At 44.0% G+C, this 20695-nt stretch overlaps 1 protein-coding gene across 2 annotated transcripts in view; it reads right to left on the bottom strand.

Annotated features, from left to right (window-relative positions):
* Positions 1-430: 430 nt before the first annotated feature.
* The window catches only part of LOC139576293 (sodium- and chloride-dependent glycine transporter 2-like), a 52260-nt gene continuing 31995 nt past the window's right edge, over positions 431-20695 (bottom strand). For both annotated transcript variants that reach the window (XM_071402226.1, XM_071402225.1), the window contains 5 exons: positions 19947-20078; positions 18892-18991; positions 16466-16566; positions 5043-5210; positions 431-2314 (listed from right to left, as the gene is read on the bottom strand). In XM_071402226.1, the coding sequence (XP_071258327.1) occupies positions 2159-2314; positions 5043-5210; positions 16466-16566; positions 18892-18991; positions 19947-20078 (657 nt within the window). In that variant the 3' untranslated portion in view covers positions 431-2158. The remainder of the gene's footprint in view (positions 2315-5042; positions 5211-16465; positions 16567-18891; positions 18992-19946; positions 20079-20695) is intronic.

Raw genomic sequence — 20695 nt, 5'->3', positions numbered from 1 at the left:
TGCAGGTCTACAATTGTATCCCTGATGTCCTTACACAGCTCTCTGGTCTTGGCCATTGTGGAGAGGTTGGAGTCTGTTTGATTGAGTGTGTGGACAGGTGTCTTTTATACAGGTAACGAGTTCAAACAGGTGCAGTTAATACAGGTAATGAGTGGAGAACAGGAGGGATTCTTAAAGAAAAACTAACAGGTCTGTGAGAGCCGGAATTCTTACTGGTTGGAAGGTGATCAAATACTTATGTCTTGCAATAAAATGCAAATTAATTACTTAAAAATCATACAATGTGATTTTCTGGATTTTTGTTTTAGATTCCGTCTCTCACAGTTGAAGTGTACCTATGATAAAAATTACAGACCTCTACATGCTTTGTAAGTAGGAAAACCTGCAAAATCGGCAGTGTATCAAATACTTGTTCTCCCCACTGTATATCATAATGTCCCATCGGTCAGAGTCTGATGAATACCAATATTTCTCAGTCCGTCAATTAGATTTTTTGTGCCTTTTTGTTTGTGGAGGATTTTCCATTATCACTATACACATAGATACAAGAATAAAACAATCACACACACACGCACGCATGCACACACACATGCACACACACCTCCATAGGGAGTAGTCCACATGTAGTGGAGTGGGTCGAGAGCTTCAAGTTCCTCTGTGTGCACATCACTAAGGAATTAACATGGTCCACATACACCCACACAGTTGTGAAGAGAGCACGACAGCGCCTCTTCCCCCTCAGGAGGCTGAAAAGATTTGACATGGGCCCTCAGATCCTCAAAATGTTCAACAGCTGCATCTTGACTGGCTGCATCGCCGCTTGGTACGGCAACTGCAAGGCGTCCGACCGCAAGGCGCTACGAGGGTGGTCAGTTTGGCCCAGTACATCACTGGGGTCGAACTCCCTCCCTGCCATCCAGGACCTCTACACCAGGCGTTGTCAGTGGAAGGATCAAAAAATGGTCAAAAACTACATCCAAACCATAGACTGTTCTCTCTGCTTCCACACGGCAAGCGGTACCAGTGCACCAAGTCTGGAACCAATGAGACCCTGAACAGCTTCTACCCCCAAGCCATAAGACTGATAAACAAGACTTCTAAATACCTAAATCAAATGGCTACCTGCATTGACCCTTTTTTGCACTAACTCTATGAACACACACTGGACTCTACCCACACACTCACACATACATACACTGGCACCCCAACACACACACACACACACACACACACACACACACACACACACACACACACACACACACACACACACACACACACACACACACACACACACACACACACACACACACACACACACACACACACACACACACACATAATGTGTTTCCCCTTTCACACACACAAATGCATACTGACACCACACACACAGTCACACACACACAGTCACTTTACCCTTACCTATATATACAAAGCTACCTCAATACCCTCGTACCCCTGCACATCGACTCGGCTATATACAGGGAGTACCAGTACCATGTTATTTTTACTCATTATTGTTATTCATTAATCCCTGTGTATTTATTCCTTCTGTCACTATTTTTTTTAAATGTATCTTTAACTCTGCATTGTTGGAAAAGGACCCGTAAGTAAGCATTTCACTGTTAGTCTACACCTGTTGTCAACGAAGCATGTGACAAATAAAATTTGATTAGATTTTTTTGTCATGTGCAGTCGAATATTGCCATTGAATTATTGTGACACGGTACACATTTTTCTCTTGGAACAGAGATCCCCTCAGTAAGAAAGGGTTCTGGCGTAATGGCTGTGCATGGGCAGGAGGCAGAGGACAGATCATTCTCAGGTCAGGGGTTAGGGAGAGAGAGGGCAGGGTATAGCATGGGTGCCTGCCAGAGAAAGCAATGTTGGAGAGGAGGGTAGCCCCACTTTGCTATAGAGTGTAGAAGGGAGCGGGGGAGGTGAACAGGAGAACCAGGGAAAAAAGTGGACGATGTGTTGGCTTGCTTTCCTCTCACCCACATTGAAGGGAAAGAGGAAGGAAACAGGAGAGATGAAGTGGAGTGGAGAACAGGAAAAAGAGAAGGAATAGGTCGGGGAGAGGGCAGTGGCAGGCTGCTGGTCTCTCTCTCCCCTGGTGCCCCTGCTGAAGTGGTGGTGGTGGTTGTAGTGGAGGCTGCTACTGGTAGGCACCCAGCTGGAAATCTTTGGGGGGCAGTTTGAGGCCCAGGGAGTTGGATCCATGGGGGTCCATCATGTTCTTGTAGCGCTCCCCTCTGTGCTTGGCCAGGAAGGGACCCCAATCGGGCTGAGGGGAACACACCAGCTTCAGACGCTGTGGAGGGGTGGGGGGGGGGGGGGGGGGTGTCACACAGTTGTGTTAAAATAGAATAGAATAGTATTAATCAACTTGAGTTGCGGAAGGTCAAGGGTCGGGTACAATAGATGACAGTAGGACTGTCCTGAGAGATATGAACATGTCAGGAATGGCAGTCGTTCGTAACACTGAAATGTCTGTAACTTTGAAATTCACATCCAACCTTCATAGTAAATATTGATTGCATATACAGCATATGCTTAATAATGCTTAATAATAATTTAGCCAGATACTGTAACTATCTTAAGGCTTTGACTAAGGCAATTATGCCAAAACTTACTGTTGGTAAGTACAGTTGCATACACACGCACGCATACAAATCTCAAACACTTTGATTCATGTGTGATGTAGGGGACTTCAACAAGCACAGCGTGGGGGACTGCTACTTGTCTGTGTTTTCTGTGCCGATCCGCCGCCAGTTATCAGAGGACCAGGGCTGATATTTCACTTTACTGCCCATAGGGCTCTGGTCAAAAGCACTGCACTATATAGGGAATAGGGTGCTATTTGGGACACACACAGAAGTGTTTGATGTCAGAGATCCGTTTTCTAACATGCAGTCAAGTGAAATATCAGCCCTGGTCCTCTGATAACTCTCTGTCATATGTTGTACTAAAGAGCTCATTGCGCTTGTATGTTTGACGTGATAGCACTTAGTTCACAGGGGGAAAACATACAGTGCATTCGCAAAGTATGAAGACCCTTTGACTTTTTCCACATTTTGTTATGTTACAGCCTTATTCTAAAATGGATTCATTTTTAGTTGTTTTCCCTCATACAATACCCCATAATGATTTTTTAAATAAATTTTTGCAATTTAATTTTTTTTTTTTAAACTGAAATGTCACATTTACATAAGTATTCAGACCCTTTACTCAGAACTTTGTTGAAGCGCTTTTGGCAGCGATTACAGCCTCGAATCTTTTTGGGTATGACGCTACAAGCTTGGCACACCTGCATTTGGGCAGTGTCTCCCATTCTTTTCTGCAGATCCTTTCAAGCTCTGTCAGGTTGGATGGGGAGCATCGCTGCATAGCTATTTTCAGGTCTCTCCAAAGATGTTTGATCAGGTTCAAGTCCGGGCTCCGGCTTGACACTCAAGGACATTCAGAGACTTGTCCCGAAGCCACTCCTGTGTTGTCTTGGCTGTGTGCTTAGGGTCGTTGTCCTGTGTGACGTGGATGTCGATTAAGGCAGCCCACCGCACCTCTGATTCAGAGGGGTTGAATGCATTTCAGTTGAATGCATTCAGTTGTACAACTGACTTGGTATCCACCCTTCCCCATTGGAAGATGAACCTTCGCCACAGTCGAAGGTCCTGAGCGCTCTGAAGCAGGTTTTCATCAAGGATCTCTCTGTACTTTTCTCCTTTCATCTTGCCCTCAATCCTGACTAGTCACCCAGTACCTGCCACAGAAAAACATCCCCACAGCATGATGCTGCCACCACCATGCTTCACCGTAGCAATGGTGCCAGGTTTCCTCCAGATGTGACGCTTGGCATTCAGGCCAAAGAGTTCAATCTTGGTTTCATCAGACCAGAGAATCTTGTTTCTCATGGTCTGAGACTCCTTTAGGCGCAATTTGGCAAACACCAAACGGGCTGTCGTGTGCCTTTTACTGAAGAGTGTCTATATATATTATTTTGTTATTTATTTATTTAACCATTATTTAACTAGGCACACACCTTACATAGACAGGTGTGTACCTTTCCAAATCATGTCCAATCAATTGAATTTACCACAGGTGGACTCCAAATCAAGTTGAGAAACATCTCAAAGATGATCAATGGAAACAGGATGCACCTGAGCTCAATTTACGAGTCTCATAGCAAAGGGTCTGAATACTTATGTAAATAAAGTATTTCTGTGTGTTTTTGTTTTTTTAAATAAAATTTGCTTTGAATTTTTGCTTTGTCATTATGGTGTATTGTGTGTAGATCGATGAGATTTGTTTTAATTTAAACCATTTTAAAATAAGGCTGTAACTTAACAAAATGTGGAAAAACGGAATGGGTCTGTTTATTTTCCGAATGCACTGTAACTAGGGAGCTCAGTGCTTAGCTTATGCTTCCAACAGTCATGCTCACATAGGCAGGTAGCCTAGTGGTTAGAATGTTGGGCCAGTAAACGAAAGGTTGCTAGATCGAATCCCCGAGCTGACAAGGTAAAAATCTGTTGTTCTGCCCCTGAACAAGGCAATTAACCCACTGTTCCTAGGCCGTCATTGTAAATAAGAATTTTTTCTTAACTGACTTGCCTGTTTAAATAAAAAAAAATCATGCATACTGTGTTCCAGTAACTCACGGTGACAGGAAGTTCATAGTCACAATTGTGTGGATTGTTTGTTATTGTTTGGATTATTTCTATATACAACAATACTACAGTAGAACCTCAAAGATATGACCCTCAGAGTTACGGACTGTCAACAGCACAGGCAATATCAAACCGGGACATGTATTAAATACCAAAAAACGAACTTCTGTATGCTACAGACAAATGTAAATGTCGCTTACATGTGCTAAAAACACATAAGATATTTACAGTTCAAAAAACATTCCTTACCCCAGGACATTTCAATGGGTGACTATCCAGGAAAATAAAGAAAAAGGAGCAGATCTGAAAAGATCTAACATGTATTTATGGGACATACAAACATGTGTGCGTGGTATTGTGTTCCATACATACCTCCCTAAAGCTGCCTGGGGCCAAGTGCATTTTGATGACAAACATGATTGGGATCCAGATGACAGAACACACCACCATCAGCCAGCCCATCACCATGGACCAGGTGGGGTAGGTGTAGTCCTCATAGGTCATCACCTTCCACTGGTACAGACTCAGCCCCAGGATACCCTGCAGGGAGAGAGAGGAGAAAAGGGAGAAGAGAGGAGGATTAGGAGAGAGAATATAATCAAGGAGGAGAGGAGGGGAGATGAGGTGGAGGAGGAGGACAGAAGAGAGAGAATGGGTGAGATGAGGGGGAGACGAGGAAGGGAAGGAGGAGGTGGAAGAAAGAGGATGATCAAAACCCGGAAGAGGATTAAGAGATAAAAAAAGAGAGGATCAGGAGGGTAAGATGATGAGGGTAAGCGGCGAAGGAAGGAAAGGGGAGAAGAGGAGAAAGAAGAAGGAAGAGGAGGAGCATTTTTAGGATATTATTAGGGATGTAGCGATTCCACTACCTCTTACAGTCTCACATCAGAATTTAACGTTCATCCATGTTTCTCAAACGACAAAATTCGAAGTTGTTGCAAACTTCAAATTTCAAAGTGTTTAAGGTTAAGTTTAGCCATTAACTCCAAAATCTTAAAGTTAGGCATTAACTCTGGGATAGGCTTAAAACAAAAATCCCCAAAACAACTTAATTTCACTGATTTCGAACTTGCAACCTTCGGAATTCGAGGCAGATGCTTCTGCCTATCCGCAACACCCTAGCAAAACCGAAACCTCACTGTTGCCCTTAGTGACCGGTTTCCACGTCATCTCCCGACGTCCTCAGACATGGATGGACGTAGAATACTGACTTGTGTCACGGCTGACCTGGCTAAGCGATTCACCAATATGCATCGGCCCCAGTTCAAATGTTTAAGATATGAGTGATACACAGGAACCCAAACCGATCAAAATGTAGCATGCATGGGTCAGAAAATCGATTCAAACTTTGGTTCACAAAAATAGCTTGCTCATATTATTTTCTTCCTACCTTCCGAAAAAATACCTCTCATCTTTTGTGACAACTGTCCTCTCTTTCAGTGTCGAACTAAGCATGTAGACAGTAATTAATCATGCCGAACAACCTCTAGTTAAGTCAAACTGCACACTGTTCAGCATGTTGACCAACGAGAGGTAGGAGGCCTATTTTTGATCTTCAGCATTCAAATGCTTGTGAAATGCCTTGTGCAATATAAGGATTTATAAGTTGAGTGAAAACCAATGTAATTTGATAGCGCTTGAAAATTGAGTTTTACCGGAATAAAAGTAGCCTAACTCATCTGGGTAAAGCCTACCTGCCGATCGGGGCTTACATTAGATTTTATTTTGATTGTTCAGGTTCACCATCAGCAATGGTTTGTTAGTTTTGCTTTAAACAGCCAGTTTTTTATAACGAGGACAGGAATTGAGGACAGGAATCACTTTTTTGTGAGCAGCACTGCATGGTCAAAGTGGGAGGAGGAGCACGTCCAAATGGTCTAAATAAATTGATTTTGTGACGGGGGTGAAATCCAAAACTATGTCTATGGTACAGTACTGTATATGTAGTCACCTGAGCTGAGCCATAAGACTAGTGGGCATCTACCACCCCACTATCAGACCACTTTTGATCTGAAATCACCATCACCTTCTTGTCATTTTGCCAGATTAAAAGAGTTTTAGCTAATATCGAATCAATATTTATCTTTAAAATGTGCTATGACATAGCCAATGAATATACTGTGTATTCAAAAAGTGTTCAGACCCCTTGACTTTGTCCACATTTTGTTACATTACAGCATTATTCTAGAATAGATTAAAATCATTTTTTCCCTCAACAATCTACACACAATACCCATAATGACAAAGCGAAAACAGGTTTTTATAAATTTTTCCAAATGTATTACACATAAAAACAGAAATACCTTATTTACATACAGTGGCAAGAAAGAGTTTGTGAACCCTTTGGAAATACCTGGATTTCTGCATAAATTGGTCATACAATTTGATCTGATCTTCATCTAGGTCACAACAATAGACAAACACAGTCTGCTTAAACTAATAACAGACAAACAATTATACGTTTTCATGTCTTTATTGAACACACCGTGTAAATATTCACAGTGCAGGGTGGGAAAAGTATGTGAACCCTTGGATTCAATAACTGGTTGACCCTCCTTTGGCAGCAACCAAATGTTTTCTGTAGTTGCGGATCAGACCTGCACAATGGTCAGGAGGAATTTTGGACCATTCCTCTTCACAAAACTGTTTCAGTTCAGCAATATTCTTGGGATGTCTGGTGTGAACTGCTCTCTTGAGGTCATGCCACAGCATCTCAATCGGGTTGAGGTCAGGACTCTGACTGAGCCACTCCAGAAGGCGTATTTTCTTCTGTTGAAGCCATTTGGTTGTTGATTTACTTCTGTGTTTTAGGTCATTGTCCTGTTGCATCACCCAACTTCTGTTGAGCTTCAATTGGCGGACAGATAGCCATACATTCTCCTGCAAAATGTCTTGATAAACTTGGGAATTCATTTTCCCGTCGATGATAGCGAGCTATCCAGGCCCCGAGGCATCAAAGTAGCCCCAAACCATGATGCTCCCTCCACCATAGTTTTGATGATGGTGTGGTGTGCCTTTTTATCTCCACACATAGTGTTGTGTGTTCCTTCCAAACAACTCAACTGTAGTTTCATTTGTCCACCGAATATTTTGCCAGTACCGCTGTGGAACATCCAGGTGCACTTTTGCAAACTTCAGACGTGCAGCAATGTTTTTTTTGGACAGCAGGGGCTTCTTCCGTGGTGTCCTCCCATGAACCACATTTTTGTTTAGTGTTTTACGTATCGTAGACTTGTCAACAGAGATGTTGCCATGTTCCAGAGATTTCTGGAATTCTTTAGCTGACATTCTTTAGCTCACACTGATTCTTCTTAACCTCATTGAGCATTCTGCGGTGTGCTCTTGTAGTCATCTTTGCAGGATGGCCACTCCTAGGGTTAGTAGCAAAAGTGCTGAACTTTCTCCATTTAATAGACAATTTGTTTTACCGTGGACTAATGAACACCAAGGCTTTTAGAGATACTTTTGTAACCCTTTCCTGCTTTATGCAAGTCAACAATTCTTAATCGTAGGTCTTCTGAGATGATTTTTGTTCGAGGCATGGTTCACATCAGGCAATGCTTCTTGTGAATAGCAAACTCACATTTTGTGAGTGTTCTTTATAGGGCAAGGCAGCTCTAACCAACATCTCCAATCTCATCTCATTGATTGGACTCCAGGTTAGCTGACTCCAATTAGCTTTTGGAGAAGTCATTAGCCTAGGGATTCACATACTTTTTCCAACCTACACTATGAATGTTTAAATTATGTATTCAATATAGACAAGAAAAATACAATAATGTGTGTGTTATTTGTTTAAGCACACTATTTGTCTTCTTTTGTGACTTAGATGAAGATCAGAGGAAATTTGATGACCAGAAATCCAGGTAATTCCAAATGGTTCACATACTTTTTCTTGCCACTGTAAGTATTCAGAACCTTTGCTATGAGACTCGAAATTGAGCTCAGGTGCATCCTGTTTCCATTGACCACCAAAAAATGTCTGCAGCATTGACGGTCCCCAAGAACACAGTGGCCTCCATCAATCTTAAATGGAAGAAGTTTGGAACCACCCAGACTCTTCCTAGAGCTGGCCGACACGGCAAACGGAGCAATAGGGGGAGAAGGGCATTGGTCAGGTAGCTGACCTAGAACCCGATGGTCACTCTGACAGAGCTCCAGAGTTCCTCTGTGGAGATGGGAGAACCTTCCAGAAGGACAACCATCACTGCAGCACTCCACCAATAAGGCCTTTATGGTAGAGTGGCCAGACGGAAGCCCCTCCTCAGTAATAGGCACATGACAGCCCACTTGGAGTTTGCCAAAAGGCATCTAAAGGCCTCTCAGACCATGAGAAACAAGATTATCTGGTCTGATGAAACCAAGATTCATATTATTCCAAGATGGCATAGCAGTCGGACGTGTGTTTTGTCTTGTCCCGTCCTGTCCTGTGTATATATCGTTTTCTTCGTATATATTTCGTATATATTTTAATCTCACTTTCCACCTATGGACTGAATATACTCTACTGCAACCCGCTTCACCCAATGCTATTTTTATACTTTAGAACTGGAACCCCCATCAGGAGCTATCCAGCTAACTAGCTAGAAGCTAGTAGTCAGTTAGCCACTGCTAGCGGTCCTCACCGTTAACTCGAACATCAGCCAGCCTCAGCCTGGTCAATTCCTGCCAGTCTGCACAGCGCGATATCAACCCAGAGCATATCGGACTGCTTTTTCTCTACCACATCTCTGGATTCCTACCGCAAGCTCTGAACCTTTACACCGGATTATCACAGCTAGCTGGCTGCTATCCGAGTGACCACTCCAGGCTAACGTCTCTGTCAAGAAGCAAGCATCAGTTAGCCTGGAGTGGCTAGCCAAAGCTGTCCAACAGCCAGTTCTTGGGCTACAATAACTCTTTTGCCAATTGGCCTGGACCCTTTACTACCGACACGGAGCCCCGCCGATCCATCACGACTGGTCTGTCGACGTAACCGTCCGAGGAGGTTTCAACAGGCTCTTCCGTTGCGACGTCGCCGGAGGCCCATCTGCTAGCCCCGGCCCACTAGCTGTCTGAATAGCCATGTCTCCAGCTAGCGTAGAAGCGACTACTGAATTGGCTCCCTGACTCATCTAGTGCTACTCATTGGACCCTATGATCACTTGGCTACACATGCCTCTCCCTAATGTCAATATGCCTTGTCTATTGCTGTTTTGGTTAGTGATTGTCTTATTTCACTGTAGAGCCCCCAGCCCTGCCCAATATGCCTTAGATAGCCCTTTTGTTCCACCCCCCACACATGCGGTGACCTCACCTGGCTTAACTGGTTCCTCTAGAGACAAAACCTCTCTCATCGTCACTCAATGCCTAGGTTTACCTCCACTGTACTCACATCCTACCAAACCATTGTCTGTACATTATGCCTTGAATATATTCTTCCGCACCCAGAAATCTGCTCCTTTTACTCTATGTTCTGAACACACTAGACAACCAGTTCTTATAGCCTTTAGGCATACCCTTATCCTACTCCTCCTCTGTTCCTCTGGTGATGTAGAGGTTAACCCAGGTCCTGCAGCCCCCAGCACCACTCCTCCTTGTACTTCCGGCGCCGGAAAGAGATGGCTGCCTCGCTTCGTGTTCCTTGGAAAATATGCAGTATTTTGTTTTTTTACGTGTTATTTCTTACATCGGTACCCCGGGTAATCTTAGGTTTCATTACATACAGTCGGGAGGAACTACTGAATATACGATTAACGTCAACTCATCATCGTTCCTACCAGGAATATGACTTTCCCGAAACGGATCCAGTGTCTTGCCTTCCACACAATACAATGGATCTGATCCCAGCCGGCGACCCTGTGCGACGCCGAAAAAGGGGAAAACGTGGCGGTCTCGTGGTCAGGCTTCGGAGACGGGCACATCGCGCTCCACTCCCTAGCATACTACTCGCCAATGTCCAGTCTCTTGACAATAAGGTTGATGAAATCCGAGCACGGGTAGCATTCCAGAGAGACATCAGGGATTGCAACGTGCTCTGCTTCACGGAAACATGGCTAACTCAAGGGACGCTAACGGAGTCGGTGCAGCCAGCTGGTTTCTCCATGCATCGCGCCGACAGAAACAAACATCTTTCCGGTAAGAAGAGGGGCGGGGGGGTATGCCTTATGATTAACGAGAAGTGGTGTGATCATCATAACAACACACAAGAACTCAAGTCGTTCTGTTCACCTGATCTAGAACTCCTCACAATCAAATGTCGACCGCATTATCTACCAAGGGAATTCTCGTCAATCATAATCACAGCCGTATACATTCCCCCCCAAGCAGACACATCGATGGCCCTGAACGAACTTTATCTGACTCTTTGTAAACTGGAAACCACACACCCTGAGGCTGCATTCATCGTAGCTGGGGATTTTAACAAGGCTAATCTAAAAACAAAACTCCCTAAATTCTATCAGCATATCGATTGTGCTACCAGGGCTGGAAAAACACTAGACCATTGTTACACTAATTTCCGCGACGCTTATAAGGCCCTCCCCCGCCCCCCTTTCGGAAAAGCTGACCACGACTCCATTTTGTTGATTCCAGCCTACAAACAAAAACTCAAACAACAAGCTCCCGCGCTCAGGTCTGTTCAACGCTGGTCCGACCAATCTGAATCCACGCTTCAAGACTGCTTCGATCACGCAGATTGGAATATGTTCCGCATCGCGTCCAACAACAATATTGACGAATATGCTGATTCGGTGAGCGAGTTCATTAGGAAGTGCATTGACGATGTCGTACCCACAGCAACGATAAAAACATTCCCAAACCAGAAACCGTGGATTGACGGCAGCATTCGCGTGAAACTGAAAGCGCGAACCACTGCTTTTAACCAGGGCAAGGTGACCGGAAGCATGACCGAATACAAACAGTGTAGCTATTCTCTCCGCAAGGCAATCAAACAGGCCAAGTCTCAGTACAGAGACAAAATCGAGTCGAAATTCAACAGCTCAGACACAAGAGGTATGTGGCAGGGTCTACAGTCAATCACGGATTACAAAAAGAAAACCAGCCCCGTCGAGGACCAGGATGTCTTGCTCCCAGACAGGCTAAACAACTTTTTTGCCCGCTTTGAGGACAATACAGTGCCACTGACACGGCCCCCTACCAAAACCTGCGGGCTCTCCTTCACTGCAGCCGAGGTGAGTAAAACATTTAAACGTGTTAACCCTCGCAAGGCTGCAGGCCCAGACGGCATTCCCAGCCGCGTCCTCAGAGCATGCGCAGACCAGCTGGCTGGTGTGTTTACGGACATATTCAATCAATCCTTATCCCAGTCTGCTGTTCCCACATGCTTCAAGAGGGCCACCATTGTTCCTGTTCCCAAGAAAGCTAAGGTAACTGAGCTAAACGACTACTGCCCCGTAGCACTCACTTCCGTCATCATGAAGTGCTTTGAGAGACTAGTCAAGGACCATATCACCTCCACCCTACCGGACACCCTAGACCCACTCCAATTTGCTTACCGACCCAATAGGTCCACAGACGACGCAATCGCAACCACACTGCACACTGCCCTAACCCATCTGGACAAGAGGAATACCCATGTGAGAATGCTGTTCATCGATTACAGCTCAGCATTTAACACCATAGTACCCTCCAAACTCGTCATCAAGCTCGAGACCCTGGGTCTCGACCCCGCCCTGTGCAACTGGGTCCTGGACTTCCTGACGGGCCGCCCCCAGGTGGTGAGGGTAGGTAACAACATCTCCACCCCGCTGATCCTCAACACTGGGGCCCCACAAGGGTGCGTTCTGAGCCCTCTCCTGTACTCCCTGTTCACCCACGACTGCGTGGCCATGCACGCCTCCAACTCAATCATCAAGTTTGCGGACGACACTACAGTGGTAGGCTTGATCACCAACAACGACGAGACGGCCTACAGGGAGGAGGTGAGGGCCCTCGGAGTGTGGTGTCAGGAAAATAACCTCATACTCAACGTCAACAAAACAAAGGAGATGATTGTGGACTTCAGGAAACAGCAGAGGGAGCACCCCCCTATCCACATCGACGGGTCAGTAGTGGAGAAGGTGGAAAGTTTTAAGTTCCTCGGTGTACACATCACGGACAAACTGAACTGGTCCACCCACACAGACAGCGTTGTGAAGAAGGCGCAGCAGCGCCTCTTCAACCTCAGGAGGCTGAAGAAATTCGGCTTGTCACCAAAAGCACTCACAAACTTCTACAGATGCACAATCGAGAGCATCCTGTCGGGCTGTATCACCGCCTGGTACGGCAACTGCTCCGCCCACAACCGTAAGGCTCTCCAGAGGGTAGTGAGGTCTGCAGAACGCATCACCAGGGGCAAACTACCTGCCCTCCAGGACACCTACACCACCCGATGTCACAGGAAGGCCATAAAGATCATCAAGGACAACAACCACCCAAGCCACTGCCTGTTCACCCCGCTATCATCCAGAAGGCGAGGTCAGTACAGGTGCATCAAAGCAGGGACCGAGAGACTGAAAAACAGCTTCTATCTCAAGGCCATCAGACTGTTAAACAGCCACCACTAACATTTAGCGGCCGCTGCCAACATACTGACTCAACTCCAGCCACTTTAAAAATGGGAATTGATGGAAATTATGTAAAAATGTACCACTAGCCACTTTAAGCAATGCCACTTAATACAATGTTTACATACCCTACATTACCCATCTCATATGTATATATACTGTACTCTATATCATCTACTGCATCTTGCCATCTTTATGCAATACATGTACCACTAGCCACTTTAAACTATGCCACTTTATGTTTACATACCCTACAGTACTCATCTCATATGTATATACCGTACTCTATACCATCTACTGCATCTGCCATGCCGTTCTGTACCACCACTCATCCATATATCTTTATGTACATATTCTTTATCCCTTACACTTGTGTGTGTGTGTAAGGTAGTAGTGTGGAATTGTTAGGTTAGATTACTGTTGGTTATTACTGCATTGTCGGAACTAGAAGCACAAGCATTTCGCTACACTCGCATTAACATCTGCTAACCATGTGTATGTGACTAATAAAATTTGATTTGATTTGATTTGATTTGATTTATTCCCCAGGCGCTTTCATTTGTTGACTTTTGTAACCGTAAAAGCCTTGGTTTCATGCATGTTAACATTAGAAGCCTCCTCCCTAAGTTTTTTTATTCACTGCTTTAGCACACTCCGCCAACCCTGATGTCCTAACCATGTCTGATTCATGGATTAGGAAGGCCACCAAAAATCCAGAAATGTCCATCCCTAAAACATCTTCCGACAAGATAGAACTGCCAAAGGGGGCGGAGTTGCAATCTACTGCAGAGATAGCCTGCAGAGTTCTGTCATACTATCCAGGTCTGTGCCCAAACAATCAATCGCATTGATTCATTCAATCTCTTCAAACTAAAAGGTATCGTTTGTGCATTTAGACACGTATCGAATCGTCTTAAAAGGCAAGGATGCACATTCCTAGATATTATTCAATTCAAAGTAGTTTCTTCAAACTACAGGAGATGGAGGCGGTATATTATATATTGTTTCCTTGGTGTTAGATCTTTATTTTTGTGTCGCGTAAGAGTCATCTATTTAAATTTGCCTCGCCAACTTCAATGGCAAGTAGCTAGCTAGCTACCAGAGTGCAGTTTTCTCTGCTGGAATTGCTAACGACAATGTAGTGAATTTTTTGTCGACACATCAGATTCAAGCTCCTGGGGAAAAGCTGCATCAATCATGTAATGGACAAAGGTCTGCATAGTCAAACTGCGCAACACAACGAGAAGGTAAGAAGAAACAGGGATGTTCTCAAGCAGCTTATCGACAGTACTGCATTTTTGGGCATGCAAGAGTTGGCTTTTACTTAGGGGCACGATGAGAGGGAAAGTTCCGGTAAAAAGGGCAACTACAGGGAGTTTGCAGAGGTAATTGCACATTACGATGCTTTATTTTCTGAGCATATGGAAGTTTCTACTGTCTTCTCTGGGATGTCAAAATCAATTCTGAATGAGCTTCCATCGCATTATTCATTAAAAGTGAGAACTCGCGCTCAAGTGTGCTTTCCACTTTCCTCTGGTATTTATTTAGCAAATGTGACAACACATCTTAACTCCCGATAGACACGAGCAAAAGCTCTTTACATATAGCCTAAGCTACACCTAAACATTTGTGATCTGACATGCTGTATAGAATGAAAAACTAGACCATTTTTAAGTAGGCTAATAAAAAAGCAAGTGCATACAGCCTATACGCCTTGTCCATCTTGTCAGGGTAAACAAATTGGTAATGTTATGTTATAGTACATTTTTGTGTCAGGAGAAAATGTGAATGTGATCAATTTTGGTTTATATTCCAACGGGCTCGCTAGGGTGCCTAGACCTTTTCAAAATAACATTATTAACTAGAATTAATTAATTAACACAATAGTGATGACACAGGCTGTGAGTAAATGTTTAATTAGGCCTACAGTTGCATAGGCCTACATGATGCAAACAAGCATCAAGCAAGCTCAGCCTGGTGAGTTCTATTGTCCATCAGCTGTCTCTGTGTAGAGGAAACCCCATCGTTTATTCTAGTCTAAAAATAATTCATATGAACAAGTACAAGTACAAGTTTCCTGCAGTTTGACTGGGTTTTAATCCTCCTCAGGGCCAGGAGTTTTGACAGGATATTTTAAAACTATGTGATCTGATTAGAAAAACTGGACCCATCATAACCCATATAAAACCTTAACAGTGATTCATCACTGTCTTACCCTATAGGGTCAGGAGTTTTACCTGGTTAGGTCACCGGATAAGGAAAAACTCCCAGGTTTTTTTGGGCCTCATTCAATCTCTGCTGTGATCCCATCCCAACACTGTGTAAGTAGACCTCATGTTTGGATAAATACCATAGTAGACCAGCAACTAACACAATCGCATTATTACACATATACTGTACCTCAATGATTTAACTGCTTACTTAAATGTGTTGTGTTATTGTTTATTTCTTCCCTGTCAAATCCTGTCCTGCCCTCAGTGGAAGAGTTGAGCTCTTCTCCAACATGCATACATGATCAGCCTGTTCTGTACTGAAGCCTCTGAACACACATCTCAACTCCTGCCTCATACCCTCATTCAATCACTGCTGTGATCCCTTCCCAACAATGTAAGTAGCCCTCATTTACATTCCCCATAATATTTTACTGTAAATGTTTTTATTAAACGTTTTAGGTTAAATTCATTTGTCTTTGACAATTTTTTAAACACACTTTGTCATCTCCCTTCCTCAACTTTTCAAGTCACCAGCCTCCATTGCATCTGTTATGTCACAGTTATGACAACATTATGTAGGCTATATGAGTGCTGCATTTCGAATAGCACAAACAACCTGTGTTATAACGGTGAAAAGTGAGGAAAACAATTTCCGTTTCAGTCGGGGAAAACTATTTTTGCTTTCTTCACTTTCTTGGTAAACACTCGCTGCTGCAAATCGATGTTGGCCCCTAAATTTGAAAAGGCTGCAGTGAAAGGGGAAACACATTATGTGTGTGTGTGTGTGTGTGTGTGTGTGTGTGTGTGTGTGTGTGTGTGTGTGTGTGTGTGTGTGTGTGTGTGTGTGTGTGTGTGCGCATGCATCTGTGTCTCTGTATATGTGAGTGAGTGAGTGAGTGAGTGAGTGAGTGAGTGAGTGAGTGAGTGAGTGAGTGAGTGAGTGAGTGAGTGAGTGAGTGAGTGAGTGTGCGTGCGTGCTGCTAGCGCAACTGTGAATATCTAAACCCCATTCTGTATAGTTCGGACACACACGTACAGTCAGAATGGTAGGAGTCACAAAGGCCCAGCAGATTCTCCAGAAGCGGTTTGGTTGGAAGCCAATCATCATTTCAATGTCCTCGCAGAACCTCTGCAGGCCTAGGAAGAGGGGAATAAAGACAGAAAGAGGAGGAGGGGGGAAAAGAGGGAGAGTCAGTCAAATCGCTCAGGTGAGGGGAGTAGAGACACTCTGACGCACAAAACCTCCATCCAAAATGGCATCCTATTCCCTATCTGTATACGCCTCTGGTCAAAAGTAATGCACTATGTAGGGAATAGGGTACCATTTGGGACGCACACAGAGAGTGAACCAGATTCACCCAGAGCTCCAGACAAGAGAGCTCCACACTGGCCCCCTACAAGGCACATCCATTCCCAGGGAGAACCCAGGACATTTATTATCCTTCAAAACAATGTGGCTTGACAATTGTCACAATTGTTGTCAGTGTATTGACCGACACATTTAGCAAGAGATGAGTCACAAGCCACACAATAATTTCACTGGAACCACCTCTGCTGATGCTGTGACGATTTGGAGTACAGTATGTTCCATATACTCACAGGTCTACTTCAGACCTGGAAGCGAAAGAAACGGCTGTTTAGGCGAGCTGCTGGCTAGCGGAGTAGAACACTTGAAAGCGAAAAGGAGAGCCGCACACTCTAGGAGCTCAGATGCAATAATTGAATAACCTAATAACCAACGTTTCGACAGACAAGCTGTCTTCATCAGGGTATAATGACAAACACTGTGGGTCACTAGTTTATAAAGTGTCAAAGAACACACACAGGTGTCTGTAATCATGGCCGGGTGTGGCCTGTTATCAATGGTTCATTCTCAGATATGAGAAGAACATACAAAAACATGAACGGATAGCATACAATAATAGATACAATTTGGCTACGTAGGCCTACTAACAAAACCACAATAATCACAAAAATGGCTTCAGATCAAAGTCTACGTTGAGACCGAAGCGAGAAAGGGTCTTTAAATTAAAGATCCAGGCAGCCTCTCATTTTAACAATAAATTGTTGAGGTCACCCCCTCTCCTAGGGAGGGTGACATGTTCGATGCCGATATAATGTAGTCACGAAATCGAGTAGTTCGCTTCCAAAAAGTGGGCCGCAACTGGGTAAGTCGTGTTTTTGCACCTAATGGTGCTACGATGCTCCGAGATTCGTACTTTTAATTCACGCTTTGCTTCACCCACATAAGTTTAACCACAGTGACAAGTTATAAGATAAATAACTGCCTTAGTGGAGCATGTGATAAGACCTTTGATTGGGATCTGTTTCCCTGTTTGTGGGTGTTTGAAGGATCTACATTTGTAAGTGCCATTGCATTGAGCGCAGCCATTACACTTGTAGTTTCCATCCGGTAGAGGCGCAAATAGATGTTGTACAGGGATATTTTGGGGTGGTAAATCAGAGTTTACCAATTGACCTGATCATTGGTCCATTAGAATGGTAACACCGACATCTAGTGGTCAGAATGAGAAGTGCTCAAGCCCCCTGTCGGAGAGGGATAAAGTTGCCCCTAGGCACTGATCTAAGGTCTGTTTGGTGTTTTTAATCATAACAGTTAGGACGAGGATTTAAGGATTAAGCTGAACCTAGATCTGTGCTTAAGGGCAACCTAGGTACCTGGTCTGGAGCCTCTAATAGCCCATTTACACAGACAAAACCTGTCTTTTTTTAAGTCTTCTTTTATATGTGAAATGGATTGTTGATAAAAACACTGTACATTTTCAACACAAAAAACCCAGATCAAGACCTACTCATTATCTTGTTTCCTCATAGACCATTTAACCAAAAAAACAGCTAACAGGTCTGTGAGAATAGAGATGTGTTCATTTGCAGGTAAACACATTAAAACTTGGAATTGTTTAACACCTCCCTCATTTGATTTGAAAACTGCCACCATGGTTTAACAACCTAAGCACCACACACTAGACGTAATGTTTCATACTGTACTTGTGCTTTCTGTGTTTATGTTGTTTAGCCAAGACAATGTTGAATGGCTATGAGGCTTTTCTGATTCTGACGTTGATAAAGTGAGATAAGAGTAGGATGAATTTTTCCCCCCCCCCCCCCCGAGACAATGATCCGAATGCAGTTTTGCATTCTTTTTCGTAATGTTTATAATAATATTAATAATTGTATATGCCATTTAGCAGATGCTTTTATCCAAAGCGACTTAGGCATGAGTGCATACATTTTTCGTATGGGTGGCTTCAGCAGGAATCAAACCCACAGCACTTGGCATTGCAAGCGCCATGATACACCGACTGAGCCACACAGCACCACAGTTAGGATTTAGGGAGGGTAAGCTGATCCTAGATCTGCGCCGAAGAGCAACTTCGGAGCTATCAGAGAATATAGTTAGGTAAACAAAAGGTCAAAAGTAACTTTTATTCTACTACTCACCATAGAAGTAGGAGATTCCGATCAGCTCACAGATGGCAATGATTACCAGGGAGTAAGAGGCAGCGTATGTGTCCACCAACTGGAGCATGTACATCCCATTCTGTTAAACACACACGGACGCAAAAATCGTACACACAAACAGACACCCACACACACACACACACAACGTAAACCAGTGATGCATAGCCAGTGTCATCACTGGCTTACATCCGAAATGCCACCCTATTCCCTACGAAATGGCACCCTATTCCCTACATTCTTACCAGGTAAAAGTAGTGCACTATATAGGGAATAGGGTGCTATTTGGGACGCATGATCAGTAAACTCTTTTCGCGATGTGTGTTTTGTCCTATATATTTTTTTTTTAATCCCAGCCCCGTCCACGTAGGAGGCCTTTTGGTAGGCCACATTGTAAATAAGAATTTGTTCTTGCTTGGTTAAATAAAGGTAAATTAAATTAAATAAAAATACAATGTGTGTGTGTGGCTGCACATACAGTGCCTAATGAAAGTCTACACACCCCTTGCAGTTTTCACCTTCTACTGCCCTAAAATTAAATTAGATGTTTTTTCCAACTTATTTAGCTACACAACCTGCTCCACATTTTCTATAATTCTCACAATTATAGACAATCTTCTCAATGAATAAAGATAAAATAAAAACATGTCTTGATTGAGTATGTCTTCACACCCCCTTGGTGGTATCAGCTTTGGCAGCAATAACAACTGTGAATAATTTTGAAAACGATTGTACCAACTCTTAGGACAACATATATAAGAAATCTCAGATTTGCTCAAAGTCAATATATTTGGTTGGGAATCATTGATGGACAGCAATATTCAAACTTTGTTGCCAAAGGTGCCTCCACCAATATTAACTCTGGGGTGTGAAGACATACGCGATCAATACACCTTTATTTTATGCGTGCGTGTGCCCGCATACGTGCATGCTCGTTTGTGTGTGTGCTAGCATGTATGTGTGTGTGTGTGTGTGTGTAAATCCCGCATGTCTGTGTGTGTGTGTGTGTGTTTGTTTGTGTGCGTGGTGCTCTGTACCTCTGTGACCATAGGGAATCCCAGCAAGAAGAAACAGGCACAACAGATGAGTGTGAACAGAGGCTTGTTCTTTCTCAGGTACTGGGGGAACTCATCTGACACCGACGTCACTATGGTCTCAATGGTGGCAAACTGTGACAAAGGAGAAGAGCGAGGCAAGAGAGGAGGGAGAGGAAAGAGGGAACAGAGGAGAGATAAGAGAAAAGAGGGGAGACAGCAGCAAGAGGGAGGACAGGAGAGGAAAGAAAAAAAGGAGAGGGCAGAGGAGAGATAGGGGAAAGAGAAATGTGAGAGAGGGCCGGCCGATAAGAGAGGAAAGTCAAGGAAGAGAGGCGAGACAACAGTGGAAGTCAATGACAGTGAGGGAGAGAGAGTCATTACAATCACACAACAGATACAGTATCTATGGACAAAGGGAGCCGAGAGAGGAGAAAGATAGCAGAGATAGAGAAATAATACCTGTTTAAAGGAGACGCCAATGAGACAAGAGGGGAGCAGAAGAAAGTGACAAGAGGGGCCAAGAGGCCAGAGGACAAGTGCTCAGGACACAGATCGAGCAAAGAGAGAGAGTGGAGCCCAATGGGACTGAGCTATCTGCCACTTCACCGCTTCTCTACCTCCTCATGAGCACCCCCCCTAAATTCTCATCAATACAGTATCCCCAGCCACTTACCGCCAAGCGCTGACACACACGCACGTACACACACACACCATTGACGTCACTAGAGTCCCGAACGATTTTGTATCAG

Source organism: Salvelinus alpinus, chromosome 5 (genome assembly GCF_045679555.1).
Source record: "Salvelinus alpinus chromosome 5, SLU_Salpinus.1, whole genome shotgun sequence".
Lineage (NCBI taxonomy): Eukaryota > Metazoa > Chordata > Actinopteri > Salmoniformes > Salmonidae > Salvelinus > Salvelinus alpinus.
The sequence above is the reverse complement of the archived record's forward strand: the minus strand, read 5'-3'. Positions and strand labels throughout refer to the sequence as shown.